This window comes from Hemiscyllium ocellatum, chromosome 14, assembly GCF_020745735.1.
Source record: "Hemiscyllium ocellatum isolate sHemOce1 chromosome 14, sHemOce1.pat.X.cur, whole genome shotgun sequence".
Lineage (NCBI taxonomy): Eukaryota > Metazoa > Chordata > Chondrichthyes > Orectolobiformes > Hemiscylliidae > Hemiscyllium > Hemiscyllium ocellatum.
Genome location: NC_083414.1, coordinates 46,780,286 through 46,801,875, shown reverse-complemented (window position 1 = coordinate 46,801,875; position 21,590 = coordinate 46,780,286). Strand labels below are relative to the sequence as shown.

At 41.3% G+C, this 21,590-nt stretch overlaps 1 protein-coding gene and 1 long non-coding RNA gene across 4 annotated transcripts in view; one reads left to right on the top strand and one right to left on the bottom strand.

Moving 5' to 3' along the window:
• frmd4bb (FERM domain containing 4Bb) overlaps nt 1–21,590 on the top strand; it is a 374,294-nt gene that overhangs the window by 245,764 nt on the left and 106,940 nt on the right. For all 3 annotated transcript variants that reach the window (XM_060835692.1, XM_060835693.1, XM_060835691.1), the window contains exon 6: nt 21,167–21,223. In XM_060835692.1, coding sequence (XP_060691675.1) covers nt 21,167–21,223 — 57 coding nt within the window. The remainder of the gene's footprint in view (nt 1–21,166; nt 21,224–21,590) is intronic.
• LOC132822373 (uncharacterized) lies at nt 7,283–21,487 on the bottom strand. Its single transcript, XR_009645436.1, has 3 exons — nt 20,781–21,487; nt 12,882–13,046; nt 7,283–7,404 (listed from the first exon to the last, which is right to left on the bottom strand). It is a non-coding gene; the product is annotated as an uncharacterized LOC132822373 (long non-coding RNA).

The following is a 21,590-nucleotide window of genomic DNA, read 5'->3' as shown; positions in this document are numbered from 1 at the left end:
CATGAGATAGCTTTGGCAAATAAAATTAAAGGAGAATCCGAAGGGTTTTTAGAAATACATTAAGGACAGAAGGAAAACTAGGGAGAGAATAGGCCCCTCAAAGATCAGCAAGGCAGCCTTTGTTTGGAGGCACAGAAAATGGGGGAGATACTAAACAAGTATTTTGCATCAGTATTTACTGTGGAAAAGAATATGGAAGATATAGAATGTAGGGAAATAGATGGTGACACGTTGCAAAATGTGCATATTATAGAGGAGGAGGTGCTGGATGTCTTGAAACGCATAAAGGTGGATAAATCCCCAGGAACTGATCAGGTGTACCCAAAAACTCTGTGGGAAGCTAGAGAAGTGATTGCTGGGCCTCTTGCTGAGATATTTGTATCATCGATAGTCACAGGAGAAGTGCCAGAAGACTGGAGGTTGACTAACGTGGTGCCACTGTTTAAGAAGGGTGGTAAGGACAAGCAAGGGAACTATAGACCAGGGAGCCTGACCTCGGTGGTGGGCAAGTTGTTGGAGGGAATCCTGAGGGACAGGATGTACATGTATTTGGAAAGGCAAGGACTGATTCGGGATAGTCAACATGGCTTTGTGCATCGGAAATCATGTCTCACAAACTTGATTGAGATTTTTGAAGAAGTAACAAAGAAGATTGATGAGGGCAGAGCGGTAGATGTGATCTATATGGACTTCAGTCAGGCATTTGACAAGGTTCCCTATGGGAGACTGATTAATAAGGTCAGATCTCAAGGAATACAGGGAGAACTAGCCATTTGGATTCAGAACTGGCTCAAAGGTAGAAGACAGAGAGTGGTGGTTGGAGGGTTGTTTTTCAAACTGGAGGTATGTGAGCAATGGAGTGCCACAAGGATCGGTGCTGGGTCCTCTACGTTTTGTCATTTACATAAATGATTTGAATGCGAGCATAAGAGGTACAGTTAGTAGGTTTGCAGATGATACCAAAATTGGATGTGTAGTGGACAGCGAAGTGGGTTACCTCAGATTACAACAGGATCTGGACCAGATGGGCCAATGGGCTGAGAGGTGGCAGATGGAGTTTAATTTAGATAAATGTGTGGTGCTGCATTTTAGGAAAGCAAATCTTAACAGAACTTATATACTTAATGGTAAGGTCCTAGGGAGTGTTGCTGAACAAAGAGACCTTGGAGTGCAGGTTCACAGCTCCTTGAAAGTGGAGTCGCAGGTAGATAGTATAGTGAAGAAGGCGTTTGGAATGCTTTCCTGTATTGGTCAGAGTATTGAGTATAGGAGTTGGGAGGTCCCGTTGCAGCTGTACAGGACATTGGTTAGGCTACTGTTGGAATATTGCATACAATTCTGGTCTCCTTCCTATCGGAAAGATTAGATTAGATTCCCTACAGTATGGAAATAGGCCCTCAGCCCAACAAGTCCACACCGACCCTCTGAAGAGTAATCCACCCAGACCCATTCCCCTATATATACCCCTGACTAATGCATCTAATACTAAGGGCTATTTAGCATAACCAATTCACCTAACTCGCACATCTTTGGATTGTGGGAGGAAACCGGAGCACCCGGAGGAAACCCACGCAGACACAGCGAGAATGTACAAACTCCACATAGTCGCCCGAAGTTGGAATCGAACCCAGGTTCCTGGTGCTGTGAGGCAACAGTGCTAACCACTGAGCCACCATGCTGCCCCAATGTTGTGAAACTTGAAAGGGTTCAGAAAGGATTTACAAGGATGTTGCCAGGTTTGGAGGATTTGAGCTACAGGGGGAGGCTGAACAAGCTGGGGCTGTTTTCCCGGGAGCATTAGAGGCTGAGAGGTGGCATTATAGAGGTTTACAAAATTATGTGGGGCATGAATAGGATAAATAGACAAAGACTTTTCCCTGGAGTTGGGGTTTCCAGAAATAGAGGGTATAAGTTTAGGGTGAGAGGGGCAAGATATAAAAGAGACCTAAGGGGCAACGTTTTCATACAGAGGGTGGTATGTGTATGGAATGAGCTGCAAGAGGAAGTGGTGGAGGCAGGTAGAATTGCAACATTTAAAAGGCATTTGGATGGGCATATTAATAGGAAGAGTTTGGAGGGATATGGACCGGGTGCTGGCAGGTGGGACGAGATTGAGTTGGGATAACTTTTCGGCATGAACAGGTTGGACAGAAGGGTCTGCTTCCATGCTGTACATCTCTATTACTCTATGACTCTATTAATGTCAACCAAGTGGCCATGTCTCCAAATCTAATAGGAGTAGTCTTCAGTCAGAGTGTTGCAGCATAATAGGTTAAGGGCAATATCTGATATCAGTCCAGGAGCTTGAGCTTGGTCACATGGCTGCTTGGGATGGTTATAGGGTTCGCACCTCTTATCTGGGGAATGAGGCATAGCTAGTCTTGCAGGTTTAGTGTTACTAGTCTGGGGGTTCATGTTGTCAGTCTGCAAGCTACACAGAGATCAGTCAGTGGCCTGATCAATCACCAGACAGGGCTGTCTATCCATGTTTTTCAAGGGCCATAACCACGGTCAAAGTCAAAGGGGAGTCATCAGGGATGACTGCTGTGGTAGGGGAAATGTAGGAACTCAATTCTAGAGTTTGGAGGCAGCTTTTTAGATTATAGAGAGGAGAATAATTGTGAAGTGAGGAAGCAAAGTATGCATTTCAGGACATGGGTTATTGTGGAAACTAGGTGTATTTATAGTCACACTCTCCCTGCCGTCAACAAGGGATACAATGCAGTGCAGTAGCTGGCATGGTTAGGCTGTAGGCTATATTGGGTACTGGGAAAAAGAGTTGCAGTCCCGTACACAGAGTTGTAAGATGGGATGAGGCTAAGGATGGGTAGCCTGTGTAGCTTGATGCCTAAGGAACAATACTTTTAACAATGTGCATTTGTAAGTGTCAGCTCTGCCTTGAGAAGCATTCATTTTGGTTTCCCCTTCCACTACAGACTCAATGGGCTGAATGGCCTGCTTTCACACTGTCCAGATTCAATGAATTTGAGGTTCAATGCTCAGGAATAACTATCAAATGTTGGCCACTGTGTTGTCAGTTTGCAAATGCAGACCTAGTTTGGTATGGTCAGTACCTTGCTAGTGCTATTTGATATGATCAGTCAGTCTTTGCAACATTTGACCTACATACCTGACATCACACTTGCACTAAAATTCATATAACACATTACTCATTTGGGTGATAAACAGAAAGTTAGTTTGGCTTGACAGCAGCATTTTGGTACTGTTGTATACCACTTGCTGGCAATAGTAGCAATGTGAAACAACTAGCTTCATTGTGCCTATTTCTATTCAACAAAATAGATGACAGTCATTTGCAGGACCATGTGCTGACCATTGAGCATCAAGCTCCTTGGTTTAAAATTTAAACAAGGCCTCACAGTTTTACTGCTAGTTTCTCAGCAACTCAAGTTATGTCTTACCAACTGAGTATGTTGCCCTATATTAGAAACACTATTAAATGTAAAAGTAAAGGGTATATGAATACGAAGGGTGCTGGCAGGTGGGACTAGATTAGGTTGGGATATCTGGTCGGCATAGTCGGCTGTACGTCTCTATGACTATGACTCTATAAAGGTAAAGTTGCAAAAGTCTAACCACATCATATGTTTGCTCTCTCATGAGAGAGAGAGAGATGATTGGAGCTGATTTAACCAGAGGTTCACCGCACCTCAGGTGAAGAGAGACATTGAGAAGGAGAGTCCTTCATGGAAACCACAGCCAGTGCGAGAATTGAACCTATGCTGTTGGCATCACTTTGACTAAGTAATGTCACAATTCCTGATGAAGGGCTTATGCCCGAAACGTCGAATTTCCTGTTCCTTGGATGCTGCCTGACCTGCTGCGCTTTTCCAGCAACACATTTTCAGCAATGTCACAATTAATCCTATATAGTTCAGAGTGTGTTGGCTTAAATTGCTAACTTATGCAGCAAGTATATGTCCTGATGTCCAAGGTGACTGTTAGCAACCAATTCTAAAATGGACAGAGGTAAATAACAAAGTCTGATCCTAACTTGAGCTAGCATCCACAAGTAGCACTTTCCAGTAAAGAGCACTGTAGTTGAGTTAGGAATTTTCTTTCTTTCTGGAGTTGGATATAGCAGTTGCTCTCAGTGGATCAATTTGTAGAAGTCCATTAGCTTTTAATCATTTAAGAAAGCTATATACTTTGTGTGGCAATGTATCAGTCAGTCTAATGTCCATGGTTACTATGTATCCTCTGGTATGTCACTCTCATAGCCATTCTTTATTTGGGAATTGCAATCAGGCAACTTGGCTGAAGCCAAGCATTGGCGGAAGTGGGTACTGCAGATGCTGGAGATCAGAGTCAAGATTAGAATAGTGCTGGAAAAGCACAGCAGGCCAGGCAGCATCCGAGGAGCAGGAAAATTGACATTTTGGGCAAAAGCTCTTCATCAGAATTCCTGATGAAGGGCTTTTGCCCAAAATGTCAATTTTCCTGCTCCTCGGATGCTGCATGACCTGCTATGCTTTTCCAGCACCGCTCTAATTTTGAAGCCAAACATTGTTCCAGCTTGATGTTCATATTCTTTTCTTTTTTATTTCATGGAATGTCGCTGACAAGATCAGAATTTTTTCCTATTCCTAATTACCTTTGAATTGAGTGGCTTCTTGGCCATTTTCGAGGGTCGTTAAAGCATTCACAACATTGCTGTGTGTCTGGAGTCACCAGACTGTTTAAGGGTGACACATTTCCTTCCCTGAAGGACAGAAGTGAACCGGATGTGTTTTTGTGAACAACAATGGTTCCATGGTCACCATTACTGAGACTAGTTTTACAATTCCAGACTTATTACATGCATTTAAATTCCAACAGCTGCAGTGGTGGAATTTGAACTCATGGCCTCAGAGCATTAGCCTGAGTCTATGGATTACTGCTCCATTGCCTGCCCCTCATGAAATGTTCCTGAATGTAAGTACAAGTCTCCATTTAATAAAGTATGTATCCTAAAATTTAGGAATAAAATATGTATTTATTCAGCTTGATACGAGTAAATGACTTAACCTAATCATTGAAGCTACTTTTCCAAGCAGCTTTTGATTTAGGATAAAAACCAACATAGGAATGTGATGACATTTGTAAAAATCAATCTACAAATTGTACAGCAATATAATCCAGTTTGCTGGCAAGTTATTTAGAGACTTCTGACAGTTTTAAAGAATGGAAACATCAGGCTCCTCAGTGCCCAGTTCATTAATTCAGCATCAAACAGTATCATGCATTTCAGAAACCCCAAGGTTCGACTTCATTGGTTTTGCTGGAGTCAGGTGCTAAAATTGATCTCATTGCTTCAAGTTTTGGAAGTTTTCTCGCTACTTTTACTATCTAGTCAGTCCCAGCGATCGATGTGAGACTCGCAAGTTGAGCTAGGCTCCAGGCTGTGGCTAGGCCCGGTGCCTGCATCAGTAGCTGAGTGTTCCAAAAACCTCTATGGGAATAAGGTTTTAGACTTTAAGATTTGGATACTTTCTTACCTTTTGGCTCTTTAAGTTTTTGTTTTGTTTTTTTTTCATTCTGGTTTTGTAACCAAGATGATGCTGGAGAATGGTGCTTTTGTACACTTTTTACTGTACTCATGTATTCCTACACTTGAGTACACCTGACACTAAAATCTAATTCTAATTCATGAGAAAAAAGATCAGATTTGGTCATGATTTCTATGATTAAATGCTGTCTGTGAACAATGTGTAGGAAGAATGGAACTTCGACAATGTACATCAGAGTTAATATTTAATGCAGGATGGTGTTTAAAAACTTAACACAGAAAACACTGCTGAATGTTATTGTTATTCCAGATGATAAAAGTCAGCTTTTCACACACAGGTTTTATTGTTTCTGACTATTGTGTAGCAATTTTGCAGAAATTGAGACAATTAATAATGCTAGATATTGATGAAACATTTTTGTTTGAATTCACCCTTCATTTTGTTTGTAGTTTGTTGTTCTTATTCAGTTCAAAACTATTAGTTCTTGTTTCAGAAAGCCTTTTTAAAAATTATTCTTTTAGTGAATTCCCAGGTCAAGTTTAGTATGATTAATTGTAAAACGAAATTCCTCCAACACTTCCTCTGATCATGCATTTTAATCCCAGTGTCAGAAAAAAAGCATTTTCTAGTACTTTGGTGTTATTTATTTATCCATTCACCATAAAGGTTATCACTCGAGTATTTCTAAACAAGTTTGGTATTCAGGAAAATTTGGGACAATGGTTCCAGATGCATCCCTGCTAAGAACTGAGTTGAAACCATAAAAACTCTTGTAACTTTGTCTAGCTGCGATGCATCTACAACTTGTGTTTAAATAGTATCTTACACCGAGAAAAATGCCTCAGTGTTTCATAGATGCGTTGCCAAAAATAGATACTGAGCCAATATAGTACTGGATACATTTTTGAAGTGGTACAAAACAAACTACACACCACTGGCCACTGGTGTCTGCCAAGGAGGGGGATGAGGTCCAACTAGAAAATTGTCAAGACTGAAGTTATTGACTTCATGCCCACCACAAACTCGAATCTCAAACTACCAATACCACCTTCCTCCCTGGCAGTAGTTGGAGCTGAATCATTCACTTAGTGTTGTATTTGACCCCAAGCAGAGTTTTCAATTATATACCTGAGTTATGAATAAAACCTTCTATTTCCACTTTGTTATGATCGCAGCTGATGTTGTTACTGGATAAGTCAGATCCCAGACAGAATTGGTTGATCATATTTTTCTGTTTTAATGAGGTGGTTTTCACTTGAAGCACAAGCACACAAGGCTATAGATTCAGTTTTAACAATAAAACAAAAGTTTACAATGCAAAAGCAATGAGATAAAATAGATTCGATTTTGTATATTTATATGCATATAGTTAACACTTTTAAAAAATTTTGAAAAATCCTATCCCATTAATCCAGTATGAATGAACTGAATTAGCTTTATTGTCACTTGCACTCAAATGAGTACAGTAAAACGTTTACAAGTTGCCACTTATGGCATCATCTTAGGTAAAGGTATCTAGGTACAGATTCTTCAGTACAAGTTCTTAGGGGAAAAGAAAGAAAAATAAATAAATAGAAGTCCAACAGTACAGATTGTAGGAATAAATTAGAAATTAGAGAAATAAAACATTCAGAACAACAGTCCTGCCAACACAATCCATGCTGGCACCTAACCTTCAGCCTGTGCCAGGCCTTGACTCTAGATTGCACTGTGCTTCACTTTGAGGCTCTCAAGGCCAGGAGACCACTCTGGAATCACCTCGGATGTCCACACCAGGCTGAGTGACTGTCACGCCAGGCCAAGATGATGCCTCGCTGCATCTGCGCTGAGGCTAGGAGGTCAGGACATCTTTTCCAAGAAGATAGAAGAGAAAAGTGACCTACTCCTGTGCCGTCTTGGAAAGAAATCAGTATCCCATTACTATATGAAAATACCAGAGGAAATTCCCTTCTCTTTTACAGTTGTAGGGTTTAGTTTAACTTTAGCTTCAGATCCCCCTCTTGAGAATCTGATAACTTCTTCCAGGAGCCTTTGTATAACTAGCTTAGATTTTCTTATCTTCAAATAACTCCTTCAGGATTTTATCCAAATACTTCTAATCCAGAACATTAAATCTAAATGCCTTACACTGAGGTACTCTAATTCCTTACAGTTCTATCCCATCTTTAGGAGCAACTATTTACTCCTTTGGCACAACTGCCAAACTTAAATCCAAAAGCTTTTTTTCCAAACTATGGGTATTTTCTATAACCAAAAGTAAAACAAAAAACAATTTCTGATCTTCTAACTTAAAAAGCCCAATGCACAATTGTTTAATTTGTCCGTTCATAAATTCTTCCAGTTGAAGCAATACCACTTAATTACCAGGAAGTCTTTCTCTAATAATGTGTTTTTAAAGAACTCACCATGGCTATATAAATACAATAAGTTAACCATTAATCTCCTTCACTCAGACACAAAATTCATATTCTACTAGTTCAAAGTCCAAGCGTCCAAAATAAGTGATATTAAAATATATATGAGTCCCATACCTTACATCATGTCTGTGTCTGCTCTGCCTCAGCTTAAGTGATGCTAAAAGTGTCATTCACACCTTTGTTTCCTCTCGATTAGACTATTACAATACATCCCAAATTCCACCCTTTGCATACGTTAGATTTTCCAAATTTCTGCTACTCACCACCCCTGTGTTGCTGACCTATATTGGTTATTCATTTGAGCAAACCCTTGACTTTGATACTCTCCTGCTTGTTTTCAGTTGCTCCCTGGCCTTCCTTAGCCTTACCATTGTAACCACCTCAAGCCGTATATCCCAGAATCCTCTTTTGATTCTGACCTCTTGAGGATACTCAGATTATTTCCTTCATCATCTTCATTTCTGCTTTCCGTCTTGAGGCCTCAACTTCTGGAATTTTGTTTCATAAATCACGATGCCTCTCTGTGTCTCATGTTCTCCTTCAACACTGTTTAAAACCTACTTCTTCATATCATATTAAATTACTAAATGTCAAACATTGCTTTGCATTGCTCCTGGAAAGCACCTTGGATGATTTAAGACATTCAAAATGCAATTTATGTACTTCCCCCAATGCAAGTTAGTGTTACCTTGTCACTCCAAGGTGGATTTAGATCTCTGTGCTAGTGATGAAGGATATATTCCCTACCCAAATATAAAACATTACAGACTTTTTCTTCCTTTTAAAAGGAACTGGTAACATTAAGGCAGTTGAGCAAGTGATTTTATTTTCTTTAAAAAGCATTCTTTCGCATGCAGATGCCCATTTCACAATAAAACCTAAGCATGAGAATGTAATAACTCCAAATGAGCAATACTTCAGAGTACATGGCAAAAGTTAAAGTACTTTCCACAGCTCTACGAAAGAGACATATATCGGAGCTACAACACTATTGAATAATACATTGATTTTCCATTCCCCTTGTCAAAAGATAAATGCAACTGTTTTGGATCATGTTCGGGTCCATTACATAGACAGTGCATGTTGCTAAATTCGTAATACTAATGTCTTTGAAAAACTGTTTGTTGAACTTTTTTTTTGTTAGTACAAATATCTGAGGGTATTACAATAATATATCCAAACTGTGCATCCATAAAAAACTTTACCATACAGCTTCAGCGGATAAAGTATATCCTGCAGCAGACAGCATGTTATTACATATACTCTATCAGGGAGGAGAAAGTGAGGACTGCAGATGTTGGAGATCAGAGTCTAGAGTGTGTTGCTGGGAAAGCACAGCAGATCAGACAGCATTTGAGGAGCAGGAGAATTGATGTTTTGGGCATAAGCCCTTCATCAAGAATGAGGCCTTTTTTTTAGCTTGACAAGTTCATCTCTGGATGTTATGCAATAATTACAGCAAGATATTGAATATTACTGTTTGGAATTTTGGCTTTATTTATACTCGTAAAAACCATTTCTTTTTATTTGTCTGTATATTTATTGTGAACTGAAATAGGAAAATGACTCTTTTCGAACTTTTACAGCACTTTTTTAAAAGCAGGTTACCTGTCACTCTTTGTAAGGGCTGTTTACTTTGTGGCTTATTCAAGCCGTAGGGGAAGTCTAGTTGCAGATAAACTAGAGCCAAGAGGTGTGTACAAATGGAAACTTTATCTCGCAACAAGTAGCTGATTTGTCTGGGGAATGGTGACCAGTTGTTGATGGCAAAGCCCTGTCTGCCACAACTACATGATTGGCTCCCAGCTAGCTGAACAAGTTTTGGGTGTGAAGGTTTGGGCAAAAAACATCAGACCTCCAGCAAGGAAAGAGCCATTCTTCTTTTTGCAATGAAGGAAAACCTTTAGCCTGAGAAAAGTCCTGTTTATTTTCCCTCATCAGTTCCTGCAAGCCTGTGGTCTCTGACATTTTTAAGCATTATGGTGAGGTCCTGGGGAGTGTTGCTGAACAAAGAGACCTTGGAGTGTAGGTTCATAGTTCTTTGAAAGTGGAGTTGCAGATAGATAGAATAGTGAAGAAGGCATTTGGTATGCTTTCCTTTGTTGGTCAAAGTATTAAGTATAGAGTTGTGGCTATACAGGACATTGGTTAGGCCACTTTTGGAATATTGCATGCAATGCTGGTCTCCCTCCTATTGGAAAGATGTTGTGAAACTTTTTTTAGATTAGATTAGATTAGACTTACAGTGTGGAAACAGGCCCTTCGGCCCAACAAGTACACACCGACCCGCCGAAGCGCAACCCACCCATACCCCTACATTTACCCCTTACCTAACACTACGGGCAATTTAGCTTGGCCAATTCACCTGACCCGCACATCTTTGTGACTGTGGGAGGAAACCGGAGCACCCGGAGGAAACCCACGCAGACACGGGGAGAACGTGCAAACTCCACACAGTCAGTCGCCTGAGTCGGGAATTGAACCCGGGTCTACAGGCGCTGTGAGGCAGCAGTGCTAACCACTGTGCCACCGTGCGTTCAGAAAAGATTTACAAGGATGTTGCCAGGGTTGGAGGATTTGAGCTTTAGGGAGAGGCTGAATAGGCTGGGGCTCTTTTTCCTGGAGTGTCAGAGGCTGAGGGGTGACCTTATAAAGGTTTATAAAATCATGAGGGGCATGGATAGGATAAATAAACAATGTATTTTCCCTAAGGTGGGGGGTTCCAGAACTAGAGGGCATAGGTTTAAGGTGAGAGGGGTAAAATTTAAAAGTGACCTAAGGGGCAACTTTTTCACGCAGAGGGTGGTGTGTGTAAGGAATGAGCTGCCAGAGGAAGTGGTGAAGGCTAGTGATGAATTCCAACATTTAAAAGGCATCTGGATGGGTATATGAATAGGAAGGGTTTTGATGGATATGGGCTAACTGCTGGCAAATGCGACTGGATTAGTTTACGATATGTGGTCAGCATAGATGAGTTGGACTGAAGGGTGTTTCCGTGCTGTACATCTCTACGACTCTATTAGATGACCTTTTGAATTAAATTGAATTTTGAATTTTTGAAGCACAACCTGAGATCTATCCAAAAGAAAATAAGGAATAAACAGTTAACTTTTTATATTGTATAATTCTAAAACAAAGCATAGAAAATTACTTATTTTCTTCCTCGAACCAAGTCTCAAAGTGACACTTGTGACAACACCTTATCTGCTAGTGCTTTGAAATCTGGGTTGTAGTTTGTGACTGCTTATCATATACAGCCCATCAATTAGGTATCTATGAGGAGGTGCATTACTTGGGTTTGATTAACTATATTTTGGGAGGATGTTGCCTGACTGAGTTCTGTGGAGTCAACGTAAGCTTTCACTTTAAAAGAACAGGATGATAGGAGTAAGTATTTTCTCTGTTTACATGTCCATAGAAATCACAGTCCCTTAGTCTGACTTTCAGCTCAGTACCATTCTTCATTGTCTGTTATCAAGCCCACTGCTTTGTAAATCAAAGACCTGAGGAATTTGGTCTCCAACCCACCAATGTCTACTTTACAGAATGTATTTGAGATACACATGACAATTTGTTCCATCTCGCCTAATTCCTGACCGCAGACCCAGTTTCAAGTTGAATGCTGCCACAACGCTGATCATATGTGGCAAGTCTATGTCTTATTCCTGCAGTTTACAGTTCTGCTCATTTAGTTATGACATTATATCTGTAAGGAATCTGAAGTCAAACAACTGTGCATTATCTGACAGCTCACTGCACATTTCGTTTTTTGAGTTAAGAAAAGTGATGATTTGAGCATCTAAAAATCGTTATACAACCTTCCCCCAACTTAATCACCTCACATAAACATTGAGGATTAGTTTTACCCAGGCTGCTTTGAGTTCATCAGATATGAATTTAAACAAGAAATACTAAAGAGCTCTTGCTTGAATTGAACTTACATCATTAACAAGAAACTGCATCATGTGAGGAAAGTCCGTAACTCGCTAATTCTGGCTCGTGAATTATTCACAGAGAATGGTGATTCTCAGTAATAGTAACCATAATCGACTGTGATTAATCATTATAAAATGTCTATTTGGTTCAATACTGTCCTTACTCAGTCCAGCTATGTAAGCCTATTTACTGCTCAATAGCAGGTGTGGATTCACTCTGTAACAACAAAACAATTGATAAAGTCAAAATTTGATTTTCATTAGAGGAGACGTTTTGCAAGTTATGGCTTAGTCAGCTCAGAGGGAGAAGAAGTAAAATAGACAAAGTAGATTCTTTCCTGTGCCTGTTGAAGTCCACCTCTTGATGGATTGGCCAAAATGCTATAGTGACTAAACACTTAGTGATGCTTATGGTTTGGATCACTGCACACTTCTATTGCTGTTGTATCTTACTGCAGGCCAGATTCCACAGTAGTGACATCTTGAACAGTTGCATACATGCAACTGTTTGAATAAATTGTGACCTCATTTTTAACTGTCTGACTGTTCTTATGGCTGGGAAGGACCATAGCAAAAGGAAAGCTGCATTACTGACAATTACACGCAAGCTGAGAACTCAAACAGTTGACATCCAGAAAAAATAGCAGCTTATCACAAGATAACAGCATATGAGGGAGGTTGTTCCAGTTGGCAAGGTTCATTGTAGCATCTGTTGGTTCTTAAATTATTCAAATCATTTCACTTCTACTATTCAACTTAAAGTTTACTTTATCTGTTAATGTTAAGCATGACAAAGGCACGTGTGATATCAAGTCAAAAACTGTACATTTAAATCGGTGATCCCATGCTTTATTCTCACATTCTTAAGTAAGATATCAGTTCACTTTTTGCATACTTGATCTTAATTTAATTAAATACATAATTTTACATACTTCTAACAGTACATTGCTCAATCATGAGTCATAGGTCTAGCTACTTCAATTAGTGTCAGGACTGATTTGACTGATGGAAAAAATTACCTGCTTATTGGTTGGTGATTTTTCTGACCAAGGTTACGTGGCTCAGTGATTCGCGCTGCTGCCTTTCAGCGCCAGTGGCCCGGCTCGATTCCAGCCTCGGGGACTGTGTGGAGACACATTCTTCCAATGTCTGTGTGGGCCACCTCCGTGTGTTCTGGTTTCCTCCTACAGTCCAAAAGTGCGCACATTTGTTGGATTAGCCATGAGAAAGGCAAGGTTACAGGAAAAGAGTGGAGGAACTAGATCTATGTGGGATTCAGGGTCACTATGGACTGAATGGACCAAGTGGCCTCTTTCGCACTGAAGGGATTCTGTGATTCCAGTTGAAGCCTGTTCCCCTATACCTTTATCAGGGACAACTAAAGAGAAATATACTTGAAGTTGCAGACCCAGACACATGCTTTTCCTATTCCACTTCCTGCTATATTTCTGGATTTAAAGGACACAAAGGCACTTTTACAGTGAATGAAGAAAGCTAAGTGTGTAAAGTAAGTGAGGAGATAGTATGCCAGCTTAGGAACATAGGTGGGCTGCCAGATTTGTGGGCGGCACGGTGGCACAGTGGTTAGCACTGCTGCCTCACAGCGCCTGAGACCCGGGTTCAATTCCCGACTCAGGCGACTGACTGTGTGGAGTTTGCACGTTCTCCCCGTGTCTGCGTGGGTTTCCTCCGGGTGCTCCGGTTTCCTCCCACAGTCACAAAGATGTGCGAGTCAGGTGAATTGGCCATGCTAAATTGCCCGTAGTGTTAGGTAAGGGGTAAATGTAGGGGTATGGGTGGGTTGCGCTTCAGCGGGTCGGTGTGGACTTGTTGGGCTAAATGGCCTGTTTCCACACTGTAAGTAATCTAATCTAATCTAATCAATGAGGTGAGTAGGATGCCAGGTAAGTGGGTGAATAGGTACTGCTGGAATGAGAGGATATTGATTCCAGCAGGCCTGAGTCAAGTCAGACCAGAGCTTTTGGGGAGGGGGGGGGGGGTGGTGGGTGGTGGGGGGAGGGGGGAGTGGTGGAGTGGTGGGGGGAGTTGTGCAAGGCCCAATAGGATCAGGTCAGAATGGGCTGGGATGTGTGAGGGTTGTTGGGTCAGCGATATCAGGTTTTAATCCTTTAACCTTTCCTGGATAACTATGAAGCTTTCAAGAGCCCAATATCTCCGAATTCTTCAACTTCAAGGAACTTTCTTGGAAGATTCCACACCCAAGGGAATTTCATGACAAACATTGTACAGAATAACCGGGTATCTCTGATCACTGCAGCACACAGTTTGATCAGGATGTCCTCTGACTTGTATTCCACTATTTTCTAATGTACATTGCTGTATTCTATTGGCACTGTAGATTGCTGTTCTGAACTGATCCATTATTTTAAGCACCAAATCTAATAATGGGCTCCTATGTATTTTTCAATTATCATCTTAGCTTTTCCAGTACCGAGCAGTTGCATTATCATTCTATTGTCACAAACTCTGAAGCACCTGGAGAAATTTTCAACAATTTTTTGGTTCTGATAACGTTCTTGGCATTCTGCTAATGGACTGTAAATGAGCTGTCTTCAGCCTCTTTCCGATAGACTTATGAACTGGCATTTCACAAGACTATATAATCACAAGTAAATCAGCTTTCCCTCAACAAAAATGAAATAAACTTGAATAAGATCTGATTAACAAAAACTGTTTTATTTACCAGAGATTTTACTCCCCGAAGAAATCTCTGCTGCAATTATTAAAGGCACCTCATCAATATTCACTTTGGGAAAATGTAAAAACACACAATTATAGTTGCATATCCTGTTTTTGAACGTTTTCATTTCAAAAGCGATTGCTGATGATGTAATTGGTACTGAAGCTCCAGAATTGCACAGCATGAGAAGGTGGAAGTTCAATTCCCTCACATTGTCTGGTTCAAAGAATCCTCCCAGCCAAATTCCCTCAATCATGTTATTAACATGGAATATTTCAACAAAAATCAAGTTGATTCCATACCAAAAGATCTTAGAAATCCTATCAGCAAACACTGTACTTGGTCATACTGCCAAACTAGTTTCGATCAAGCCCTCAGAATTCAGTATGAATCTGTACTGCAGTTTTAAAATTAAGATGGTCAACCCTGTGTGGGGATCCTAAGGTCTGGCACATTATTAGATATGCATATCTTTCTAAGTGTTTGAATTGGCGAAGCATCAGCAGCATCTGAGGAGCAGAGAGTCGACATTTTGAGCATAAGCTCTTCATCAGGAAGTTGAAGAACGTACGCTTAAAATTTCGACTCTCCTGCTCCTCTGATGCTGCCTCACCACCTGTGCTTTTCCAGCACCACTTTCTTCGACTTTGATTTTCAGCATCTGCAGTTCTCACTTTCTCCGACATATTTGAATTGCTAGCATGTTATTTATTGCTGTCCATTAATAAAAATGTGCTCTGCACAAACATAATTTCACCACAGCCAACAAATGACAAACTTGCATAGATATTGTACTGCACACAATCTCAGATGGTCTTTGTGTTCTCCCAAATTGCATTTCAGCTCTTGTTAAATGTGCAAGCATGACAACGTTTTTGTACATAGCAGATTTAATATTCCTGTTAAGGATCATCATTGTTTCTTTGCTACGGTATGAATGCTTGCTTCTAACAAATTTCTCCCATCAATTGAAATTATTAACCCATTTAAACTGAGATTGCCAACTGTAATTTGTATCCTTTTCATTTTTAAAATGGACACTAAAGACAAGCCGTTTCCTCTGGAGCTGCAGTCTTCCATGATTGGCATTGCTCCTAGTAGAATAATACTGTAATTATGGCACTAACAATCAGCCAATTAAAAAAAAAATGTGAAAGAGGCAATCCCTACTGCTTGAGGGTCATTTAAATTGTGGACTTACTGAGCAGATTGCAGCTGTGTGTTCCCACCCTACAACCTGACCCTATTTTCCTGTCGCAGCATGATACAATGCAATCTAATCTGACAATGATCTTACTTAACCTGAAAAAAAAATGGAAAAGCAAATGGAGCAGATGAAATATTTTCCTCTAGCACTAGTTACAAAAAAAAATCATTTTTTGTTGAGGATCAAATCATCTGCAATTGAGAGTATGTACTCCTTTCGGAACACCATCAATATTTCAGGCACAAAAGCAAAATGCTGTGGATGCTGGAAATTGAAAATAAAAACAATACCCTTAATTTTTCAACAGACTAGAAGGACATATAGAGAGAAATAGGGATATATTTAAGGTCTTTGTCCTTCTTTCAAAATGCTACTCTTGCCAAATCAATTCTGAGTGCTTCTAAAATGCTGCCAATACCATCCAATGAATGTGAACAGTTAGCGAATGAGTGTTACCTTGGATGACTGTCCTAAGGTGATGTGGCTCAATGAGACAGATAAGGTCAAAGATTGCTCAAATGAAAGTGTACACCCAACTATTACAAACAATCCATTGATATTCCAAGATGTATCTCTCTCAGAATGCATTTAATTAAGTTAGGTTTATTGTCACGCGTACTCACATGGGTGCAGGGAAAAGTAATAAAAAGTTCAGCATTACAATTCTTCAAGCAGTTTGTGACTGAAAAATGTGTTGCTGGAAAAGCGCAGCAGGTCAGGCAGCATCCAAGGAGCAGGAGAATCGACAGGCTTATGCCTGAAGAAGGCCTTATGCCCGAAACATCGATTCTCCTGCTCCTTGGATGCTGCCTGACCTGCTGCGCTTTTCCAGCAACGCATTTTTCAGCTCTGATCTCCAGCATCTGCCGTCCTCACTTTCTTCAAGCAGTTTGGGCCAGGTTTCCCCTCCAGATCATGCCAGGTTTCCCCTCCAGTCCATGCCACCACCTAACCTCTGCGCCAGACTTTGCCTCTAATCTACATCAAACTCAACCTTACACTACACAATGGACTCAACTCCGTTCCGGGCACCAAGCTTCGCTGCAGACAACAACCCATCAAGCTTCGAGCACCACCACAGCCAACAACCCATCTGTCCCCACAGTGGGCCACTTATGGATTTGAGATACAAAGTGACATAGTTAGAGGATCTTAGGAATAAATTACAAAAATAAAGAAATAAAAAGTTCAGCATTACAGTCCTTAAAGCAGATCATACCAGACCTCCCCTCCAGACTGTACCGGGCACCAAGCTCTGACACAGCCAACGGTCCAGCGACTTCCTGAGTCCAGGCTCTGGGCCTATCAAAGGCAGGAATCTTCAATCCGGACATCAACACTGCTCAGGCTTCTTCACGAAAGCAAAAGATGGAAAAGGAGGAGAGAAAGAGAAGGCTGTGGCCAACCTGGAGCATCCAGACTCAGGTGTCCTAAACCCCCTACCATGCCAGCACCGTCATCTTGGAAGATGGAAAAGAATTTCTCTCTGCCCTCCTTCTGGAGATCAGCAGAGTGTACTGCACCGTTCATCATCCTTTGTAAGAATGCACCTGGTGTTTCCTATTTCATTTCTGTCATGTAGTAGTTACCACATTTGCTTTACGTGTGAAAGCGCCCTGGTTCAAAGCCAGCCAGAAGCGTAATTTGCTGGTGTCATAATGGACAACCAATTCCTGGTTTACCCCTCACTGATAAATATAATTTCAAAGCAAATCCCTGAAAGGCCTAATTCTGTTGCTCTCCACCATGGCTCAAAATATATGAATCAAAACCTGACGGCCTCAATCATTGTGACATTTTCAGCCAATTAAGGTGTTCATATTCCAAAGTGCCGGACCCATTAGCGGATCATTCAGTCAACAATAGGAATGAATGGATTTACAGAATGAACCTCTTGACTCACACTTTCTTAGTCACTATGGCCCTCATTCTTGATGAAAGACTTTTGCCCAAAACATCGATTTTCCTCCTTTCAGATGCTGCCTGACTTGCTGTGCTTTTTTCACTATGTTAACCTGTTATTCAGAAGACAGACCCAAACCATATTGTAACTGGTACTGAGGAAACAATAGAAACTGAAAAAACTGCAAATGCTGGAAATCAGAAACAACTGCAAAAGCTCAGCAGGTCTGACAGCATCTGTGGAGTAAAACCAGAGCCAACGTCCCGGGTCCAATGACCCCTCTCCAGAACATGGGTTCAGAAGAGTTGGAAGAAGGTCCCAAAATGTCAACTCTGATCTCCCTTCATAGATGCCTCTAAACCCAGTAAGCAACTGCTGACAAAACGACAAATGGGCTACCAAGTCAAATTGTACTGCTCTTTATCTTTAAGTCACAGAGGAACAGGAAAATCTAAACAGAGGGGGAGGAGGAAAGCAAGGCACATGCTCCTCTGGTGAAAAACCTTCTTTTCTTATTCAGTCAGCAAAATGAGCCAGGAAAGTGAGTCAGATGCCAGAGTCCAGACACCTCAAAATTGGATAATTATCAAAATATAATCAAATCTAATAATTTGACTACATCTCCTTCAAATCAGTTTTATTATTGGCACGTGGCAACAGAACAAGAATAAAAAGGGCAGTATGGGAGTAAGCTGAAAATGTGTTGCTGGTTAAAGCACAGCAGGTCAGGCAGCATCCAAGGAACAGGAAATTCGACGTTTCGGGCCAGAGCCCTTCATCAGGGGAGTAAGGTAAAGAACTAAAAGTCAGGAAATTGGAGATCATGGGTACAAACTGTACAGAGGTGTCTGCGAAGTGATCGACCAACCGGCATTTGTTCTCCCAAACTGGAGTCGAACACATCATTAGCTGTAGATACTGCATGATGAATTAACTGATGGATAAATGAATTGCAGTTTCACTTGTAAGGCATATTTAACTGTATTCTTAGACATTGAGTGGAAATGGTGTTAGATCACCTGTACCAGCATAGCAAAGTTTGATAGAAAGTGGGTGCTGGGTGTTGAGATGTGGATGTTACAGAAGGAATGGCCTCAAGAGAATTCTGGAAGGGGAGGCAAATGGAAGCCCATGGGATTGAAGTTCAGTGAAAGGGGAACCATATCATTATTCATGGTATCATAAAAAGGGAAAAGGATGAGAGGAAATATACAAGAAAAGGTATGGATATGCTTCACCTGCGAACTGTGGGGGCATCCCCAGTTAAAAATGAAGGTTGAAACATAATATTGCTGATACAGATGTTTGCATCATCAGATCAGGTAGTGCAGAGATGGAGAAACATTAAGAATAAAATTAACTGCCCTGTCAAGGAAGCAATACATTTGGAAATATAGCCATGGAAATCAGTAGATTTATGGTAAATATTGGCTATCTGCAGAAATTGAAACCAAGAGGTTGAGGATTGGAAAAGGAGAAGATGGATCAAGTGAAAATGAGAGAAGACTAGACATTAGCTGGCAGCAGCAATACTGTTTTCTAAAGGACTGAGCAACCTATGCTGGATTGGAACAAGGAACATTCCAATAGGCCACAAAATGGCAGACAAGACAGAACCAATGTGAATACCCAAAGCAACACCTATTATAAGGAAACGATCGGGAGATACAATATACAGTAAATTAAATAGTACAATTCAAAAAAGGTACGGGAGCAGAGGGACTTCAGTGTGTGACTGCACAAATCATTGAAGATGGTAATTCAGGTTAGATTATAAAATAAAGGAGTGGATGTAGGCCATTCAGCATATCAAACCTGCTCTGTTGTTCAATGAGATCATGGCTGATCTCATAATTCTCAACTCCACACTCCTGCCCTATGTTTAACCTGTTTGACTCTTTGTAGCATCCTCACTAATTGGTTAACATAACATTACAGTCCCCTAGGCTTTATTAATACATATATTGTTTTGTAAATGTATAATTAATTTATAACATTTTTAAAAGTTGCCATTATTTGAAATGCAAATCACACCAGTTTCTTGCAGTACGGTGTGTTACTACTACATTTAAAATTCTACGTAATATTTACCATATTCTTGACAAACAGCCAGAGAGATTTTGAATTGTTCCTGTTCTCAGGATGCACCAGACAGTTCCCAATGAAAAGAGGTCAAAAGGCCATAAGGAGAGAGATTGAGTTGAAGGGAAATTGTAGGAGTTGGGATGTTATGTTGAGGTTGTACAAGGTGTTAGTGATGCCTCTTCTGGAGTACTATGTTCAGTTGCAGTTGCCCTGTTATAGGAAGGATTAAGCTGCAGACGGTTCAGAAGAGATTTACCAGGATGATGTCAGGAATGGAGGGTTTGAATTATAAGGAGAGGCTGGATAGGTTGGGACCTTTTCACTAGAGCTTAGGAAGTTGAGGGGTGACCTTATAAAAGTTTGTAAAATCATGAGGGGAGTTGATAAAGTAAATGGCAGGTGTCTTTTCCCTAGGGTGGGGCATTTCAAAACTGGGGCATATTTTAAAGTAGAGGTGAAGATTTTCAAAAGCCAGGAGGGGCATTTTTTTTAAGAGTGATTTCTGTGTGGAATGATTTCCAGAGTGGTGGAGGATGTGGGTAGAGTTATAATGTTTAAAGGACATTTAGAAAAATACGTGAATAAGAAGTATTTGAAGGGATATGGGCCTGGTGCAGGCTGGTGGGACTAGTTTAATTTGGGTTTATGGTTGGTACAAACTGGTTGAACCAACTGGTCTGTGTCGATGTTGTATGACTCCGAGAAGGATCGAAGTGAAGGGAAAGGGTAAGATGCCAGGCGAAGGCAGAATACTGCAGACTGGTCAGAGTCCACTTATTATTACTGGCAGACCTGACTGTTTGAGGCCAATATTTGTGAAGTTTTTAAAGTCAAGAGACCGCCTGCTCACGCGAAAGTATAACTTTCTGCTTTGTAGAGCGAATATGGTGATGCATTAGCCTGCTTGCCCTACACAAAAGAATTACTGTCTTCTCAATCCCCACTGGCTTCTGTCTCCGAGCTTGCAGCTCATTGTGTGCATGTAAATGAGGCGTGAGCGGAAAACTCGTTAAAACTCCCACCCATGGTGTTTTCAAAAGGCGAGCCCGGCACTGTCGTGACTATCCCGTCTCTTGTGGGGTGGAAAGCAGCTCTTGACATGGCCACTGTGTGTCTCAAGACTGCCTTAACCGAAGGCGGTGGGTTGTAGCGGGCAGTGCACACCAGAAAACTGGGTTCAGAGTGTTCCGTGGCTGCAGCGTGTAGGCTTTAATCTTTGTGTTTTGTGAGTGGGCGTGAAGTCGGCTCAGTGCGCTGGAAGCTTTGTCAGTATCGGAGAGTTTTGTAACCACCCCCTCCTCCTCCTCGGTTGTGTTAAAGCGGGAGAGTCCGGTTGTCCGAGCTCCCATTCGCCCGCAGACTGCTTACTGCCTGATGGTTCAACTCCTGTCTCTGTATTTCCCCACAGGGCGACATTGAGGTGGACAGCGAGACGGCGTTCGAGTTAGCTGCGTACGTGCTGCAGGTAAACAAGCTGGTGCTTTCAGTGGGGCTTGTTTCCTGGTTGCGATAGCGTGCGTTCCCAGGCGCTGGAGCGGACTAACAGCGGGCACTGTGCAGGAGCCGCCTGCCTTCCTTCTCACCGGTACAGCTCCCCGCCACTGCGTTATATTCTCTGGGAGCTGTTCAGTGCCGCGCCATCTCTCACCTTGTGTTTCTTGTTGCTTTTGGGGGTGTTGGTGGTGGGAACAGTTGCCAATATCCGCATTGGACTCTTACATGCAAATCCAGTCCGGTCGGCTGTGCTCCAGTTTACTGAATCAACAAATTAGAAAGTTGGCAGTTGTGAATTTCTGTTTTGTTTGTGTGTTTTCTGTTCAAACACTGAACCT